Source organism: Schistocerca cancellata, chromosome 5 (genome assembly GCF_023864275.1).
Source record: "Schistocerca cancellata isolate TAMUIC-IGC-003103 chromosome 5, iqSchCanc2.1, whole genome shotgun sequence".
Classification (NCBI taxonomy): Eukaryota; Metazoa; Arthropoda; class Insecta; order Orthoptera; family Acrididae; genus Schistocerca; species Schistocerca cancellata.
In genome coordinates, this window is record NC_064630.1 from 163,123,522 (window position 1) to 163,142,317 (window position 18,796).

General features: G+C 40.2%; 1 protein-coding gene across 2 annotated transcripts in view; it reads right to left on the reverse strand.

Annotated features, from left to right (window-relative positions):
• LOC126187664 (xaa-Pro aminopeptidase 1) overlaps nt 1–18,796 on the reverse strand; it is a 160,621-nt gene that overhangs the window by 15,826 nt on the left and 125,999 nt on the right. For both annotated transcript variants that reach the window (XM_049928890.1, XM_049928889.1), the window contains exons 10-11: nt 14,653–14,782; nt 8,964–9,141 (exon numbers count right to left, since the gene is read on the reverse strand). In XM_049928890.1, the coding sequence (XP_049784847.1) occupies nt 8,964–9,141; nt 14,653–14,782 (308 nt within the window). The remainder of the gene's footprint in view (nt 1–8,963; nt 9,142–14,652; nt 14,783–18,796) is intronic.

An 18,796-nucleotide genomic window follows, 5' to 3' on the forward strand; every position in this document is an offset into this window, starting at 1 on the left:
GATTCATGTCCCATAATTGGAAGTATAGACCAATGTGCGTGCCATAAGAGTAACATGACAACATAAAACACACCGCAGATCGGCTAAGGGAACCATACAAACAGTGTGCCGAGGAAGAGAGACTGCAGCCTTGGCCGCTACATTGGCTACCTGGTTTCCACAGATACCAACGTGCCTTGGGTTCCAGAGGAATGCCACAGACCCCCCCCCCCCCCCCCCCCAAGTCAAGGAAGTGGAGGCAATTAGAATTATGGACACTCGAGTGGGTATCAGCAACAGCGAACCATTCAAAGCATTGAGCTAGCTGAACAGTACCGACTGAAAGGTCCAACTAAATTTGATGTGGAGGCAGACAAAAATGTATGTTCCCCAGTGTTGAGGCAAACAAGATCTGCTTGGTGGAAGACGTCAATAATAGAGAGCCTCGCGGACAAGGACATGGAGATCTCCAAAGTGAGTGGTGGGCACTGAAGTCCCCAACCAGCAAATAGGGGGACGGGAGCTGACCAAGGACATGAAGGAGATCGGTTTTTTTCCATGTGTGTGGATGATGGAATGTATACGGTACAAAGAGAGATGGTGTATCCAGAAAGCGAAAGACGAACAGTGACAGCTTGGAAGGATATGTTTAAGGGGATTGAGTGATAATAGACAGTATTATGGAGAAGAATCATAAGTCCCGTGTGTGCCGGAGTGTTAGCAACAGAAGGGAGATCAAACCGGACTGATTGGGAATGGGGGAAAAAGCGATCATGGGGACGTAGCTTTGTTTCCTGAAGACAGAAGATGACCGGGGTGTAGGATCATACGAGGATTGACAATTCATCCCGACTGGCCCGAATCCAATGGATAAGTCACATAGGGTGGACAGAAAAGGGAAGAATCTCAACATGGTTGCTGTCAACTCAACAACTGCTGAGAGACAGCAGCCAACAGCATGGTATGGCATTCAGCCAAAGGCAGAAGATCCTGATCCATAGGTTGTTCAGGGGCAGCTCCTGCTGCCAGCGATTGGCCAGTTGATCGGCTGCCAGCAGTGCATCTTGGTGACATGGAAGACGGCCGAGAGCAGTTACCGCTGGGTGGTGCTGTAGATGAGACACACCATGACAGAGAAGGAGAGGAACTGTTTCTTAAGAGCCTTCTTGGAAGCAGGATGTTGAGATGGAGGATTCGATGGTTGTGAAGTCAGAGTATGTAAAAAATTTTCATGGGTCGGCTCCTTTTTGGAAGTCTGGGCATCCGATTTTGGGGCCATTGATTTAGCAGGAGCCGATAAAGGGTGAGCCTTAGAGTGAGCTGGTGATAGTGGGGAGGCTGAACGGGCGATCCGATAAGTGTGGCACTAAAGGCGAGATTGCAAGTATGCGTGGCTACCTCCTCAGTAGGCTGAGGAGATACAAGGTCAGTGCTGCTGGGGGCACAGTGGGCTTTCGACTGGCTAGTAACTTACAAACAACAAATGTAGACACCTTTTCCTTCACTCTGATTTCCTGAATAATTCGTTCAGCTTTGAAAATAGGGCACTCTCAGGAAGCAGCGTGGTCGCCCATACAGCTGATGCAATGAGGGGATGGAGGTGGACACTCATTCCTGCCACATGTAACAGATTTGGCTGGATTGGAACACGAATGGCTGGTATTATTAAACAAACTGAAATTATCTCATATTCCACTTTAATGTTTGATGGAAGTTGAACTCTGTCAAACGTCAGGAAGAGAGTATGGGTCGGTACCAAGTCCTTGTCAACCCTTTCCACGACTATGTACAGCCTTTATACCCTGGTCAGACAGGTAGTTTTGAAAGTCCTCGCTGGACAATCCGTTGATTGACCACGTATAAACCACCCCGTGTGGTGAATTTAAAGAGCGGTGTGCTTCCACCCGGACAAGGAAGGTGTGTAGCAGCATAGTTTGCAGCAATTTTTGTGCCTGGAGGGCACTGACTGTTTCTAACAACAAGGTGCCAATTCATAATCGGGAACAAGACTTTACAGGACCTGCAATTGTGTCAACACCTTTCTGAATAATGAAAGAGTGACTGTGGAGAAGTTTTTACCTATGTCAGACCGAGAAACAACTAGGAACCTTGGCACTGAATGAAGAATTGTCCGTGGCTGAGACTCATCTAGCTTTCTCTTGTGGGCAGAAGTTTTAGATGTAGAGGAAACCATTGCGAAAGTATCCCCCATGATTACTGGTGTCTCCAATGACATGCTCCTCCCTCATGGGGGCCCTTGCTGAGGGCACTCCTGCTTTAGGTGATTGTCCACACCTAAGGTAACACCTCCTGAGAAACGGACGGAGGGACCAATTGGCACGTTTGGAAGGTACCAGCTCGGGTAATCACCCCTCCCTGGGAATGGCCTTTGCCAGGGGATACATGTGTGTCCTACCTGTCTACCCAGGGCAAGGAATTACGCGTTACCCCATTACCGGCTATGTGTGGGGATGCGTGGGTCGGCCTTCAGACACACACAGGGAGGAAAGAAAGAGAAAGGAAGGAACAAAGAAAAGAAAAGAAAAGAAGAGAGGTCTCAAACGCCGCAGTGGAGAAGAGGGTAAAGAGAAGAAGCAAGGAAAAGAGAAGGGCAAAGGGAGGACAGAGACTTTCTAGCATAGAGAGCAAAGAAGAGAAGTGAAATGTGCCGCGAATACATAGAAAGATCCTTTATCATTTAGCTACAATTTAGCAGGTCAGCAACTGGAAGCAATTAATTCCATAAATTATCTGGGAGTAGGCATTAGGAGTGATTTAAAATGGAATGACCATATAAAATAAATTGTCTGTAAAGCAGATGCCAGACAGATTCATTGGAAAAATCCTAAGGAAATGCAGTCCGAAAACGAAGGAAGTAGGTTACAGAACACTTGTTCACCCACTGCTTGAATACTGCTCACGAGTGTGGGATCTGTACCAGATAGTGTTGATAGAAGAGATAGAGAAGATCCAATGGACAGCAGTGCGCTTCGTTACAGGATCATTTAGTAATTACGAAAGTGTTACAGAGATGACAGATAAACTCCAGTGGAAGACTCTGCAAGAGAGATGCTCAGTAGCTCAGTATGGGCTTTTGTTGAAGTTTCGAGAACATACCTTCACCGAGAAGTCAAGCAGTATATTGCTCCCTCCTACGTATATCTCACAAAGAGACCATGAAGATAAAATCAGAGAGATTGGAGCCCACACAGAGGCATACAGACAATCTTTCTTTCCACAAACAATACGAGACTGGAATAGAAGGGAGAACCGATAGAGGTACTCAAGGTACCCCCCACCAAACACTTTCAGGTGGCTTGTGGAGTATGAATGTAGATGTAGAACCAGGTCTTACAGTTACACGTGACCGTCTCCGGATGTAAGCACGAAACATACTCACAAAGAGAGGGAAAAGAGGAAGCAAAGAGGTGGGGTAAGGGGAGGGGGGAAGGATGGGGGATGGGGAAGGATGAGGAAAAGGAAGGTATGCAGCCTGGAAAGGAAAAAGAGCTGCACTAACTCAGGGTCCCGTGCTCGCCATGCATCCACAGAAGAGTTGTGGACCCCCTGGAGGTGGAACCTCAAATACTGTAGCGGAGGAAGGAGAGGAGAAGGGAAACAAAGAAAGGAAAAGGGAATGAGAAAGAGTGGCGAGTCTGTTCTTATGTCTGCGAGAGACAATGCGGAACATTCCCAATAACACCCCAGACATGCTCCCCAAGAGGGGGAAAAAGAATAGCAAGAGGATAGGCATGCAGCACGGAAGGGAAAAAATGCTGCAAAGGCTGGGGCCCTATGGTAGCCAAGCATGAACCCGCCAAAGAGTGGGAAGTCCCCCGGGGGGAAACAATGTTTGTGATATGTAGAGACCTAAAAATAATAGACTGTGGAGCAATTTAACTGTAGATAATACTTCATTTACTTCAACAATGACCACACTTGTGTAAATGCCGAAAAGCCATCTAAACTATTCATGAATATGAACTGATCCATAACCTGATGAAACATTTCGCTTGGAAATTTACATATTTATAAAAGGTCCTTACCTTTTGAAAATTTATAGCTCAGTGTTCGTAGATAAATTTAAAATTTAGGTTTATTATGTGAACTGTAGTGATGTTATGTTGTGCACAATATTATGGCTTACACAGCAGTGTGCATGAAGTTGATAATTATGGAGCAAGAACCTTAAGTAAATCCAGGGTACTGTTGAAATGGATAGCCAGCTTTTTCATTTATGACACCTGATTCCATTTTCTCCTTAACTGCAAAGCTGAGACTACAGGCCTGCAGAAGATAACTGCACAATATTGACATCTATGAAACCTTCAAGAACAAAGCTAAGTCACAAGATTTCCAGTAAAGACCACAGGCCACATAAAAAAATGCAAAGTTTGTTTGATAAAAACCAGGATGTGTCATATCACGTGAAGACATTATGATTAGACATAGTTTTATGTTGTGTACCTCCAAATAAATAACTTTGCTGAGAAGCACTAAAGCTTCTCAGTCTTCAGCTAAATGACATTCTGGAACAAGTTCACATGCATGAAGTTATTTAAAAAGCATATTGTGAAATGAATAACTCCTGATATGTAGCCCAAATTAAAACTGTGTGTCAACGTAACTGCATGGCAGGTTCTCTTCAAAAGGCTTCCTCAATATCGATGGGACATTAAACCCAATCCTCCTCCTTTCAAAAGGTTTCACATTTCAAAAAAGGGCAGAATTCTGTACACATCACTTGTCACACACAGAATAAGTGAATGTTGGACTCATAATGTACGTTGTGCAAAGTGTGGCAGGCTGGGCCATCTCACGTAAGTATGTCCTAACAAGAACAGAAAACACGTAAACGTGGCTGTACAAAGTCATCAACATTAGGGAAGACACTGTGACAAGACAAACCATCTGTTTATCACCCTGTGTATTCAAAGCCATTCAATTAAGTTCTTAGTAATTACAAGAGCATCAGTGACTCATCAATTCAGAAAATTACACTTTCTCACAGTGCCACTCCACTGATGGGTTTTGGTGCAGATGACCTTCAGGTTAACAGTTTGTTCACAACTGAAGCACAATATAAACTGGTCATGTATCCAATCACATTAATAATAGTGGATCAGCAAAGAGCTCTGGTCAGCCTCTTTGAGGCAAACATAGTTGGGGGCTCCAAACTGTCTGCCTCCTTACTGGACCGTACTACCCCACTATCAAATTATAAAACGACCATAGGGACTACTGATGGCTTTTTTGGTACAATATGGAAGAGGTAAGATGATTGCAACAATTGTCACTTTAATCCCTTCATTTCTGGGACCATGAAAATGGCATCTCTTCAGTACAATCCGTTTACAGGTGTGGTTACTGTTACTGCATTCTTAATTAACTTTACATAATGGTATATGAGTCTACACCTGCAGTTCTTTCCGATTGTAACACAATGAAAAATTTTCATCATATAGAGATGGGTGTCCATGGGTAATATGTCACTTTTCTTTCGGTAAGAGGTTTTCAAACTTTTTGAGTTAACAGCTCCCTTGACCTAACTATAAACAGCTGTGGCTCCTTTTGCACTTGACAGCATACTCCCAAATGTGGGGTAAATAAACTTCGGTTAAAAAAAACGAAAAGACTAGTTATTTCTTTTTTAACTATTGACATAACACATTTTAATCAACTTTTAATGTTTTTACATCTTATTCTTGCTACAAAATCAGTGGTAAGGCTGAGCTTGGTTCTTCCCCATCAGTTATTGTAATATCTGAACAAGATTGGAAACTGCAACTCACATCTGTTTCTCCTCATCCACTCATGATCTCTATTTTGTGTTGTTGACTGCCAATGCTGACAAATCTATCTCAAATAACTAGGATGTTACAAACTATCAAATGGATATTCCTGTTTCAAGCTCCAAAACTCTAGTAGTGATACAAACTTACTTCAATTTCAATGTGGAGTCTGAAAAAATATTGATAAACTGTTCTTGTCCTTCAGCGGCAAGTCTTGATAAAAGTTCTGTACTGAAAAAATCCTTTGGCATAGTTGTGCTGATCAACTTCTTCTGGAAAGTACTTCGGGAAGGAATCACTGGGTTTACTTAAATGATTCATGAACACAGACTTAACTTCTTCACTCAACTGAAAGTCAGTGTTTTCTAAAACTCTGAAGGGCATGGTAAATGTAATGTGTACCCTTATCATCCAGCTTTTTCTTTCACAATATTAGTTTCTTTCTGAAGGCTGAAATCTTGCCCGACATTACATTGAACGAATGCATTCAATGAATTAAGTTTTTTAACGACGTCACAAAGGTATGGCATACTCCAAACAATCACTGTCTATGAACTTCTTAGAACTTTGAATGTTTCTCATTAACAAAGTACCACTAAAGTTCGTTCCTGAGTTCATACACTCTTTTCGAGACACTATCATGTGAAAGTCAGTGAGAGTTATTGTCATACATTAGAGAATTATGTTCAACCTGCTTATCAACATACATTCATTGCAAACATCTCAACTCAAGTGGCAGAATCTTAATGATGTTTACAACTTTGATAACTGGTAGTCTGACATAATGGCCAGCTATACTATGACCCACCTGTACACATGTACACACAAATTTCCAATCCATGTTTTTCCTTTCATAAAAGAGTGTAGTATTTCAAAGTTTTTGCTTTTGTTCCAAGAGTTATTTTCCTACAGCAAAGAAGGTCTTCATGAAATCTGTAGTTATGTATGAACAGCATTTAACAAATTAGTTGGGAATCGTTTTAGTTGTCTGCAGTTTCAACCATCTGATCCATTAATGACATCAGCCATATTGAGTATTTGATGACTAACAATGTTGTCTGATAAAGGCACATTTGCTAGTAGTTCAGCATTTGACTCAGTTATCTAGTAAATACCATTTCCATAGAAGCTGGTAAAATAAGGTTTTTTGGTATGGTGTGAGGTGTCTGGTGCTTTGTTACATGGTAAACAATTTTATAAGATGAAAACACAGCCTTTGTGGGAATTGTAGGTTGTTTACTGAAAGTTGTTTTAAGTTGTGGGAAAAGCAGTCTCACAATCTGTTTGTCAAACTACCATTATTTGATTCCAAATGTAGTTTCATGTTATCAGAAAGTAGCCTTTGATACAAATGACACACTGCGGTCATTTTGTTGTGGTTGGCAAGAGAGCCAACACCGTGTTTCTAGAGGAGGTCGAAATGCACGCGTTTTAGCTCACGCAGGCTGGCGTGAGGTCTGGACCAGGACAAGGAAATTAGAATTTAGAAAAACGGACGTAGCTGGTGGAATACTTAACTTTAATCCATTAATGATGAACGTCGCTCTTGACGGAACATGATTCACAATATCAATAGTAACGGATAATGGCGCCTTGCTAGGTCATAGCAAATGACGTAGCTCAAGGCTATACTAAACTATCGTCTCGGCAAATGAGAACGTAAGTAGGCAGTGAACCATCGCTAACAAAATCAGCTGTACAACTGGGGCGAGTGCTAGGAAGTCTCTCTAGACCTGCCGTGTGGCGGCGCTTGATCTGCAATCACTGATAGTGGCGATACGCGGGTTCGACATATACTAACGGACCACGGCCGATTTAAAGGCTACCACCTAACAAGTGTGGTGTTAAAAGGCACTTTTCAATTTCAGTTGTAACCCATTTGTCTGTAATGTTTCAAATGAAACAAGAGGTTTCTGCTTTTAATATAACGTGAAAATTAATTGTCTAGGTAGTCTGGAATTTTCCCTGTAATCTGTTTGAGATAATGCTGAAATACTGCCAGAGCGCTAGCTACCCCAAACAGGAACCAGAGCTGTTGACATAAGCCACAGGAGACTAAGTGTTGCTTTAACTATTTGTCAAAATGGCAGCTGCAAATATCCCCCTGACAAGTTTGTCTTCAAATACCTTCAGCCTGCTGATTTTCAAAGGTTCGTTAACTCTACCCTGGTGGACACGAAAAGCCCAGCAAAGTTAATCCATAATAGATAGTCTTGGATACTGTGACCACCCTTTCAAAATGAGACAAGTTTCGGAGTCCCCAATACCAATTACCGCTGATTCAGATTCTATACAGAACACTTGTGATATCTAGTAACAAAGATGATGAGCAGTACATCAAGAAACTAAGAGAGATGGAAATTTTTACCAAACAGTAATGGAGTCACCAAATTACAGCCCTCACAAACAATAGTACTATGAGTGAGGACAGAGTAACAACATCAGCATCCTCAACAGCCCAACACTACATAACAACTCTGGCCTTGTCCACTTTATGCCAAGAAGTCCTTACAGTTACTTTATCTACAGGCTACTTTGCCAATGCTATTTTCTGACTGATTAAGTGCTGAGTTTGGCAGGCTGTCTGATCCCACTGTGCCCAGAGTCATCACCAAAGATGACATCCAGTTGGACATCCACTCTGCTAGTCATGCAGTTATTGTGAAAATTTTGCTTCAATGAGCCCTCAGCACTACTGGACATTGGACTTCCCCGTATTATATCATCAACGAGGTCTGCAAGTCCCTCTAGTCGTCACTGTCTCTTCTGCCACCCCCTCACCCTTTCTCCCACAAGGGTCAACCAGGAAAGTAACATCTTTTTACAGGGGATCGTGCTGATAATGGATATGGCATATGCTGTTGCCATTTTTCCTTTCACAGCAACACCATACCATGTACATTGTGTTTACATGGTCTTTGAACTTTTGTTATCCTTATGGATTAAGAAATGCTTTAGTTTGTTGCAGCAGTACTCTTCAACGCCAAAATACTTTTTAGTTCACTTGTAATTTTTATCTGTGATGTGACACAATAAGGCCCTGGAAATTATTGCAACAACATCTTTTCATTTCAAACTTTTCCCTCATTACTTAAAACTAATATAACATGACGTAGCATAGTTTTTTATTGCTGGAGAGGCAGCAAAATATACATCAATAAGTAAGAGGCAAGAGGTACCCAAGCTACTTACCATTCGATAGAAACATTCCCTCTTGCAAGCCTGGATCTTCAGGATAAATTCGCCAAGAGATGCCCATAGGTCCCTCATGAACATTGAGAAATGACCCAATACCGTGACCTGTTCCATGCAAATAGTCTAATCCAACATCCCACAGATATTTTCTCGCTAATGTATCCAAGCAGTTTCCCTAAAGAGTGAAATAAATATTGCTATTAGCACAAATCAACTTCATCAGTGTCAAACTGGTTTAGATTCACCAAAAGTTTGCTTATATTCTATGGCCATGTAATGATCTAGTATGAAAAACACAGGTTACAGCTACTTTTGCATGCACTTTCTTGGGTGTGCCTTGTGGTATGCTAACACTTCAATATAATTCTTACAGTTGTCACATTATGAGTGGAAGCATGTAACACAATTACTTGCTTGTGTCATGACTGGACAGGGAGGATGAGATTCATGTACAAGTTCACATACTTAATCGACATAAATATTTCTTTGACTGTCTCTATTACTGCAATGTAACACTGTCATGCCATACTCAAAGTGTTCCCAGAGTTGGTTGGGGTCCTTTATCTGGAGCCGAGTGGAGGGCCTCAACCAAAGACATTGTCGACTCTGACAGTCTTGGCTGCAGATTTATGGACCTGCATTATTGGGTGGGGATTTGTTGGACTCCTTAGACAGGTCAGGGATGCACTACGCAAATGAAGCAGCTACACAGGGAGTAGACTACTTATGGAGTGCAAATGGGCTGCTTCTTGGTTAGGCGGTAGTTTGAGTTGCTCTAATGAACACTCGCTAGTTAATAAGCAGGTAGCAAAGTGAGACCGCACTCAGAGTAAAGAGACTTAATGTCAAAATTTTATCAGTAAATTGCTGAAGTATTTGTAACAAAGTTCCTGAGTTTACTGCACTCTAGGAAAGTTCTCAAGCTTACATTACTCTTAGGACCAAGAGCTGGCTGAAACTGAAGCAGAAAAGCTCTGAAATATCTAGGGAGTCATGGAATGTATATATTGGAAAGGCAGATTAGATGCCACAGAAGGGGGAAGTGCTCAATGCAATCGACAAAAATATTGTCACTATTGAGGTCAAATTTGAGTGTGACAGTGATGTTATTGGGTCGTGTATAACACACTTAGGCGAAACTATGTTGATTGTTGGATGTTTTTACTGGCAACCCAGTTCCACTGTGACAGTTACAGAGTCACTCAATAAAAGTCTACAGTCAGTATTACATAAATACTGAGATCATGCAATACTAGTTGGGGACTACTTTAACCTACCAAATGTAGACTGGGACATCTGTGGATTCATTGGAGGGTGTACACAAAGACAGTCTCGCAAAATACTTCTGAACACTTTTCCGAAAACAGTCTCAAGCAGCTAATTCAGTAGCTCACATGCAATGATCTTGTAGCTACAAACAGGCCATACCTTATCGACAGTGTCAGTATACAGGTGGGGATTAGTGATCATGACATAGTGAATATGGTGGCAAAAGTTAATAAATCAGTCAAGAAGGCTAGGAGGGAGTTTCTGCAAGAAAGAGCAGGTAATCAGTTGCGAGCACTCACTCAGACAATGAAATGACATTACTTAGTTGCAGTAAGATAGGCACAGAGGAATCATGGGAAAAGTCTACACAGACTGTAAATCACAGTCCAAAAGAGAACACACAACTGACTACATGCAAAGTTTAGTGCATTTGTGAAAAGATCTATGCAAGAAGCATAGAATTACTACCACCTCATTCCTTAACACAAGATCTAGCTGAGAACCCGAGAAAATTCTGGTCCTATGTAAGATCACTAAGAGAATCTAAGGCTTCCATCCAGTCATTGGTTGACCAGTCCTGTTGGGGCAGTTGAAGGTAGAAAAACAAGGACGAAGTTTTAAACTTTGTGTTTAAGAAATCACTCATGCAGGAGACCCTCACAAACATACTTGTCATTTGACCATCAAGTAGAGTCCCATACAGATGACATAATAATAAGCATCCCTGCCATAGTCAAACAACTGAAAGAGTTGGAAACAAATCACCAGGTCCAGCTGAAATCCCAATTTGGTTTCACAAAGAGTACTCTACAGTATTGGCCCTTACTTAGCTTGCTTTTATAGTGAATCTCTTGCCCAAGATCAAGTCCCAAATGTCTGGAAGAAGACAAGTCATTTAAATTGGTTTGCTGTAGAATTCTTGAACATGTTCAGAGTTCCAATGTAATACATTTCCTTATGACCGAGAAGCTTATGTCCAAGAATCATCACAGTTTCAGAAAGCATCACTCAAGTGAAACTCAGCTTGCCTTTTTCTTACGATATACAGTGAATTATGGCTGAATAGCAACAAGCAGATTCCATATACTGTATTTCTGAAAAGCATTTGTCACTGTGCCCCACTGCAGACTTGATGAGGGTACGGGCATATGGAATAGGTTCCACGATATATGAGTGCTTCAAAGACTTCTTAAGTAATAGAACCCAGTATGTCATGTGCTTTTCTCGGCAGTAATTGTCCATCAGAGACAAGGGTACTGTCAGGCACTGCCACAGGGAAATGTGAAAGGACCGCCAGAGAGGGTGATCAGCAATCTGCGATTGTTTGGTTATTTGCTGATAATGCTGTGATGTAGTGGAAGGTGTCATTGTGTGACTGTAAGAGGATAAGAGATGACTAAGACAAAAGTTCTAGTTTGTCTGGTGAATGGCAGCTAGCTCTAAATGCAGAAAAATATAAGTTAATGTGAATGAGTAGGATACAAACCCTTTGGGCACAGCATTAGTAGTGTCCCACTTGACACAATCTAATTGTCTAAATACTTGAGCATAACACTGCACAGAGTTATGAAATGTAATTTGTATGTGAGGATTCTGGTAGGGAACGTGAATGGCTGACTTCAGTTTATTGGGAGAATTTTGGGAAAGTGTGGTTCATCTGTAAAGGAGACTGCATTACAGGACACTAGTGAGACATATTCTTGAGTACTGCTTGAATGTTTGGGATCTGCACCAGATTGGATTAAAAGAAGACAATGAAGCAATTCAGAGGTGGGCTGCTAGCTCTGTTACCAATAGGTTCAAACATCTTCTGGAGATGCTTCAGGAATTGAAAAGGGATTGCCTGGACAAAAAGGTGATGTTCTTTTCAAGGAACACTAATGAGAAAATTTAGAGAACCAGCATTTGAAGCTGACTGCAGAATGATTCTACCGCTTCCAATATATATTTCATGTAAGGACCACAAAGATATAAGAAATTAGGACTCATACAGAGGCATAAGGACAGTCATTTTTCCCTAGCACTATGTGTGAGTGTAAGAGGAAAGGAAATTGACTAGTAATGGTATGGAGTACCTTCTGTTATGCACTGTATGATGGTTTGTGGAATACGTATGTACATGAAGAAAATTAAAGTTTTACAAAAATGCAGTTTTAAAAACTCCACTAAAAGTAAAAATGTAGAAAAGTGCAGCACAGCATAATAACCCCTACTAAAAGTGTTAATGTACATTTTATCAGGAGACTCACAGAAGTATTATGAGTTTCAACAGTCATCCCAATTATCACACCTCTTTGCAGTAACATATGAAGAGAAACCATTGCCATGCTTCAACAGAATCCCAACATACAATTTCTGACAAAAATCAAGAAGAATCGTGTGGTTACTTTGTGCTTACTGAACAGTATAGATCATGAGATGGGACAACTGAGCACACTGTGTTAATAAATCTCACCAGCACAGACAGGTACCTGAATTCCACATTCCACCATTTCCAATCCAGAATATACCGTGTATCAAACATTGACCAGAGTACCCTTTGGATCTGCAATACAAATGACAGCTGACCTACACAAGCAATATCCCATATCTACTGTTGTGTCCAAAAGAACAGACACCACACATTAATATAATTGATTCACCTCGATGGGCAATGAATCCACTAGCTTCAGAGCGGATGCACAATTAAGTCTACCTCCTGCACAAATCTCAAATTAATGAGCATGAAGGACATTGATAGGGACTGTGGATAGGTGACACTAGGTGGAAATGTGGGTCAGATGAGAAGTGTGCCAAGACAGTCTGTGCAATTGTGATAAACATTGCATTTAGCTGCATCCATGTGGCGCATTGGTTAACACAACTGCCTAGTAGCAGGAGGTCCCTGGCTCGAATCCTGGTCTGGCATTCGTTTTCACTCGTCAATGCTGATTCTGCCTGCATACAGTCTTGATGCAGTTGATATCAACAGCTCTTCCTCTTCCTGGCCTCAACAGCTTCTCTCCCTTCCATTTCACTTGGTCATGACCTCCACCTCTCTGATGGCTCCACAATATGCATCAAGCCTACCAATGCCAACAATTCCTTCACTCTGACAGTGTCTAAAAAACCCTTCACAGTCACTCTTGTATATTCCACTAACAGTGCTCTGGTGTTGTACACTTCTATGTTGTCAATACCTATGCCACACATGTAAGTCAGATCCATGGGATAAACCCCTCCTCACACACAACCAACCCAGGATAGACTATCTGAACCACACTGTATACTACGGTTTAACTGCTTATACTATGGTTAAATTGCTTATCATCATTCAGTGAAATAAGGGAATATTCTCTCCAAAATACTGAAATATTCTTATGCAGCCCCTACATCATATCTCTTGTCTCTTGGATCATATACATGTAAAGACAAGTGCAACACCTTTTTTGTTGTCCACTCAGCATGTTCCACTCCAGTAATCACTGATATAAGCCCACCACACAAAATATGAGTCACCCCCTTAAAAGAACACACAAGTCACTATAGAGTGCTGCAGATGGTGTAAAATTGATACCAGGCAGTCATGTCACCCTCCGCTGCTGACTAAATGCATGTGTGTACCAGCCAGCTGTATGGCTAAGGCAGAAAGATGCTTCAACATGGAGACATGACAGAATGGCAAAAATAGAGCCTTAGTGTTTGAACATGACCATGACCACAACACAAATGAAGTTGTTCAATTTATTGGCATATTACTGTGGACTGTCCAATGTGCCTGCAACGAATGGTTACCACTCACAGTCACACATGGTGTAAGAAAAGTGAGCATAAAAACACTCTTACAACAGGGACCAGTTTCATGTCTTTTCCATGACAATTGATTTCCAATTTGCCAGGAACTGCTGGCCATCAGTAAATACAGCCACATGTCCACCAGTTTCTGAGTGAACATTTCAAAGGGCACTGCATGCAATGGACATTTGGAGTTAGGTACTTTGCAAAAGGCCATTGCTCACAGTGGCACATAAAGCAAAACATCTTCAGTGGGCCAAACAGCACAGGGGAAGGATGTAGCTGACTGGGAGCATGTAGTGTGGTCTGATGAGTTGTAATTTTGTCTTGTTTCAAATGATGCAATGTAATGAATGCACTATTGTATGTTGTGGCACTTGACCTGCACTGTGTGGAGGGTCTAGTTCAGGATGGCAATGGTTCTGTGATTTTTTTTTATTATTTTTTCTTCATACCATGAAATGGATATACTCATTCAGGTTACTGTGCACATGAATCATTATGTTTATTTTGAAATTCTCAGCAATCAAGAGTATACATCTTTACAAAAGTACACTGTGGACTATGCATGGTGAAAAGATCACTGAATTTTCTCCTGACCATTATATTATTTTAACTGATATTTTACTGACGTTTTAGTTACCTTTATTTTAGTTGGGAACACACTTGTCCCCATGAAAAACTGTCCCTTGAAAACACGAGTAAAACATTCCTTTTCAAACTGAGTAGGGGTTCCAAAATGAATTGTTCTAGTAACATCAGTAGTACCGTCCCTGAAAAAAGAAATGCAAATAAATACATAAAAATGTATCTTTATGTTGCTGACTCTTATTATGTAATCCAAAGCTAGTTTTAGTTAATTGCATTACACCATAACCACCCAAATTGAGTTCTTTGAAAGCAGCAGTTCAACATTTTCTCACAGAGAAGGAATAATCTGTCATATAATCAGAATTTGTGACAATGGCAATCCGGCAACAGCAAAATTTCTGGTCACAAGTTATGGGACTTACTTTATAGACACAGGGCTTAAAGCTATCCATTAAGGGTAGCATCTTTAACAACCAATCCAAAGGTCCTAGGTTCAACCTTAGCCACTGCCTAGATTTTGTATTAAAATTCAAACTGCCTCTAATGGTGGAAGAATGAGCAACAAATTCTGAAGAATTCTACTAGTTCCTCACTTTGATCTCTGGGTGAGGACAGCCTATGAAGTTATCAGGAAGAGATCGCATAAGGTATGAATCAGAGTGTGGAATGTTAGGAGACAATGACGTAAGGGAAAACTAAGAATCAGAAGAGAGAATGAACAGGACAAAGTTAGATTCAGAAGGGATAAGTGAAGTGAAATGGGAAGAAGACAGAATTCTGGTCAAATGACTAACATGATGATAACAGCAACATCGGTAAATGGTGTAAAGCTTTGGTTTGATCCCCACAGAAACATTTCCAACAAAGATAGGAGACCATGCTACAACAGCAATTGATAATTTATTTCTAAATCCAACTGTTTTTCATGAAATAGATATGGGCCTCATATGAATGGTTTATCAGATCACGATGGTCAAATTGCAGCAATAATGCCATCAACCAGATTGAATTAAGAATGGGAAGGTAACATTTTACATAATCGTAAATGGTACACACTACTCAGAGAATTTACAGGATGAAAAATAGAAAGAATATGATGAAGGGCACACAATAGATGCAACAATTAATTCTTTCCTAAAAATATTCTTACAGCATTATGAATTCTTTACTATGGGACAGGGAAAATTGCAGTAGAAGCCAAGAAAAAGGGGGTTCAAAGTACCTTTTGTTAAGAGGAGGAGAGGAGGAGATTAGTGTTTAACATCCCGTCGACAACGAGGTCATTAGAGACGGAGCGCAAGCTCGGGTGAGGAAAGGATGGGGAAGGAAATCGGCCGTGCCCTTTCACAGGAACCATCCCGGCATTTGCCTGAAGTGATTTAGGGAAATCACAGAAAACCTAAATCAGGATGGCCGGAGACGGGATTGAACCGTCGTCCTCCCGAATGCGAGTCCAGTGTGCTAACCACTGTGCCACCTTGACCTTTTGTCAAGAAGAGAGAGCTTTATTTAATGCCAGTGACTAACAAGTCAAGGCTTAAAAATGTCTTACAGGCAGTACTGCAAAATTCTTCACTGTCATCAAAAAGACAAAATTTCATGACAAAAACAAGGCCAGCTTGGTATTTTATTAGGAATAAAAAAATAAACCTGGAATGATATGCAGTTTCCTTAAATCATTGCCCACTACACTCAACGAATTCTTGCTGACAGCAATTCAAAACACAGGGAGACAAAATGAAAGCAAATTCATTTCATTCACTTAGACAAACAATGCATGCTCTACCAGCAACATCAGTTTTCCAATCAACTGTCAAAGAGATCATAAAAATCATGAAGTCAGTAAAATGCCATCTCTCTTCTGGTGATACTATTTCAACCTAAGTATCAGTCTTGTTCCGATTTTATAGTGCCCTCTTTGAATTACCTTCGTAATCTGTCAAGGTGAATATTCTAAAAGATTTATGTATACAATAGTAGGACTCATTTATAAGAATGAAGATGTTCAGTAAGTTATTTCTATTAACATTTCTGCATTCTTTTTTCTTATTTATTTTGTTTCAGGCTAACTTAGGACCACATCAAGATAACTATTTCTTTCTTCCTTCATCCTTCTACAAAACTTTCGTTTTCTCAGAATGAGGTGTTTTCACCTCATCTGACCACTTTGCTCCAGTTTTTCTGTTTTTCTTTGTGTCCTGTGCAATCTGCATTTTTTCTAAGTCCTTTTTTGTCTTGCCTTCCTATCCATTCCCTTTGTTTACATCATGTAGATGAAAGTGTGGATCTCCTTTGTTAATCTTTTTTAATTCTCTCTATATGTACATGGAGTGTAGCATGTGTTGCACCAATCTCATATGTTATTTTAGGGAAGAACAAGTGTATTTCCATACTTGGCCTCAAACTGTCATTTTTGTTCTCGACTGGAGTTAATATTTTTTGCAAGGTTATTCTTTCTTCTCTAACTCTTCGATGCCATTCTGCATCCAGATAAAAGCAACCTCTCGACTCTGGGGAATTCTAGTTTCACAACTGTATTACGCCTTAATTTAATATCTTCAGGAAGACATTTTTAATATACAGATTTCTCATTTTCATGTACACTCTTTCATTTTCTCAATGCAGATTTTAATTGTTTTTTTTTCACTTTTTATGCTTATATTTTTACCCAGATATTTAAAGCTGACTGTTTTGTTTTTGTTGCCATACTTTGTTTTTAAAATTCTTGCTGAATTACTTTCACTGATCACATATTCAGTCTTTTGAAAAGATATTTGCAGACTGCCTCTTCAGCTGTCTTTTTCTTCTGTAGTTCTAGTACTTGCTTTGCATTCTCTAGGTTCCATCTATTATTACAGATTGCCTGTAAAAGCCAAGCAATTTATTGGATCTTTCAATCTGCCACGTTTTATTTAGTTATTCACATTCTGTTTTTCTTCCCCTATTTTCCATTCATTTATAACCTTTCCAGAACACAATTTAATAATAAAGGTGACAAGAAGTCTCCTTGCTTGATTTCCGATGCAATCTGGAATGGACTGGATGTTGTCAAAAGAAATTTAATTTTAAATACTGTGTGTGTAAAATAGTGTTTAGTTATTTCCAGAGTTTTCCCATCTACTGCAAATTCCTTCACGGTTTCGAGGAGAGTGTCTGTCTATTGAATCATATGCCTTTAAAACCAATCTTTGATATTTTCATATATCTAATTTTTTGCTAATTGTAAATCATGCTTAATACTTTCCAATTTGTTTATTTAACGAATGACTTAATTTGTTCAGAGTGGCTTTCAATAAGATTTTGTATTCTAAGGGTGGAAACAAAATTACTCTGTAATTGTTGATAAGCATTGAGTCCCCATTTTTATGAAGTGGGCGAATTAAGGCAATCTTCCAGTTTTCTGGGATTGTTTTAGTGTTTCAGATCTTAAAAAGTTTTCCTCTTCTAATTTTTACATCTACACTTTTAAGTGAGAAAATGATGTTGAATAAAAAGTACATGTTGGTAACACAACATAAAAAGATTAAGGTAATCAAGCCGAATGAGAACGACAAACTCTCTGAGCGCGAAATAATGGTGCACTTAAAATGCGATGAAAAAAAAAAAAAAATTTTACGATACTTTTGGAAAAAGGATAAGATACAGGATGAACGGATTAAAGAAAACAGGCATATCAAAAGAAAGGCAAAGAAGATAGGAAATTAACAAGATAGTATGGGAATGGTTAGTAAGAGTACAAGCAAAAAACTTAACTTTGTCTGGACGCATATTGCAGTGTGAGGCTCCAAAAGTCGCTAAAGAGCTGGGAACTGTGGAGTTTAAGGTATCCACAGGATGGTGGGACAGTTTAAAAGCTAAGCACCTCCTCTTGTGGGATGCAGTGTGTGGGGAAGCTAAGGTTGTTGGTTGGTTTGTTGGTTTAAAAAAGGGGTGGAAGGGACCAAACTACTAGGTCACTGGTCCCTTGTTCCTAATAAAACAATGTCACAAGTGTGAGAATAAAACAGACAAGACCTATAACACAAAACAGAAAGAAAGTAAAGACCACAAGAACAAAGTAAAGGCATCTAGCACTAAAAGGAACAAAAGGAAAAGAAAACAGAGAAATGCAAGAAACAGAAGAGAGTAAAACAAGGAAGCAGATTACAGTGGCTGGCCGACCACGAAATAAAATAAAAAAGAAAAGCCAGCCAGCC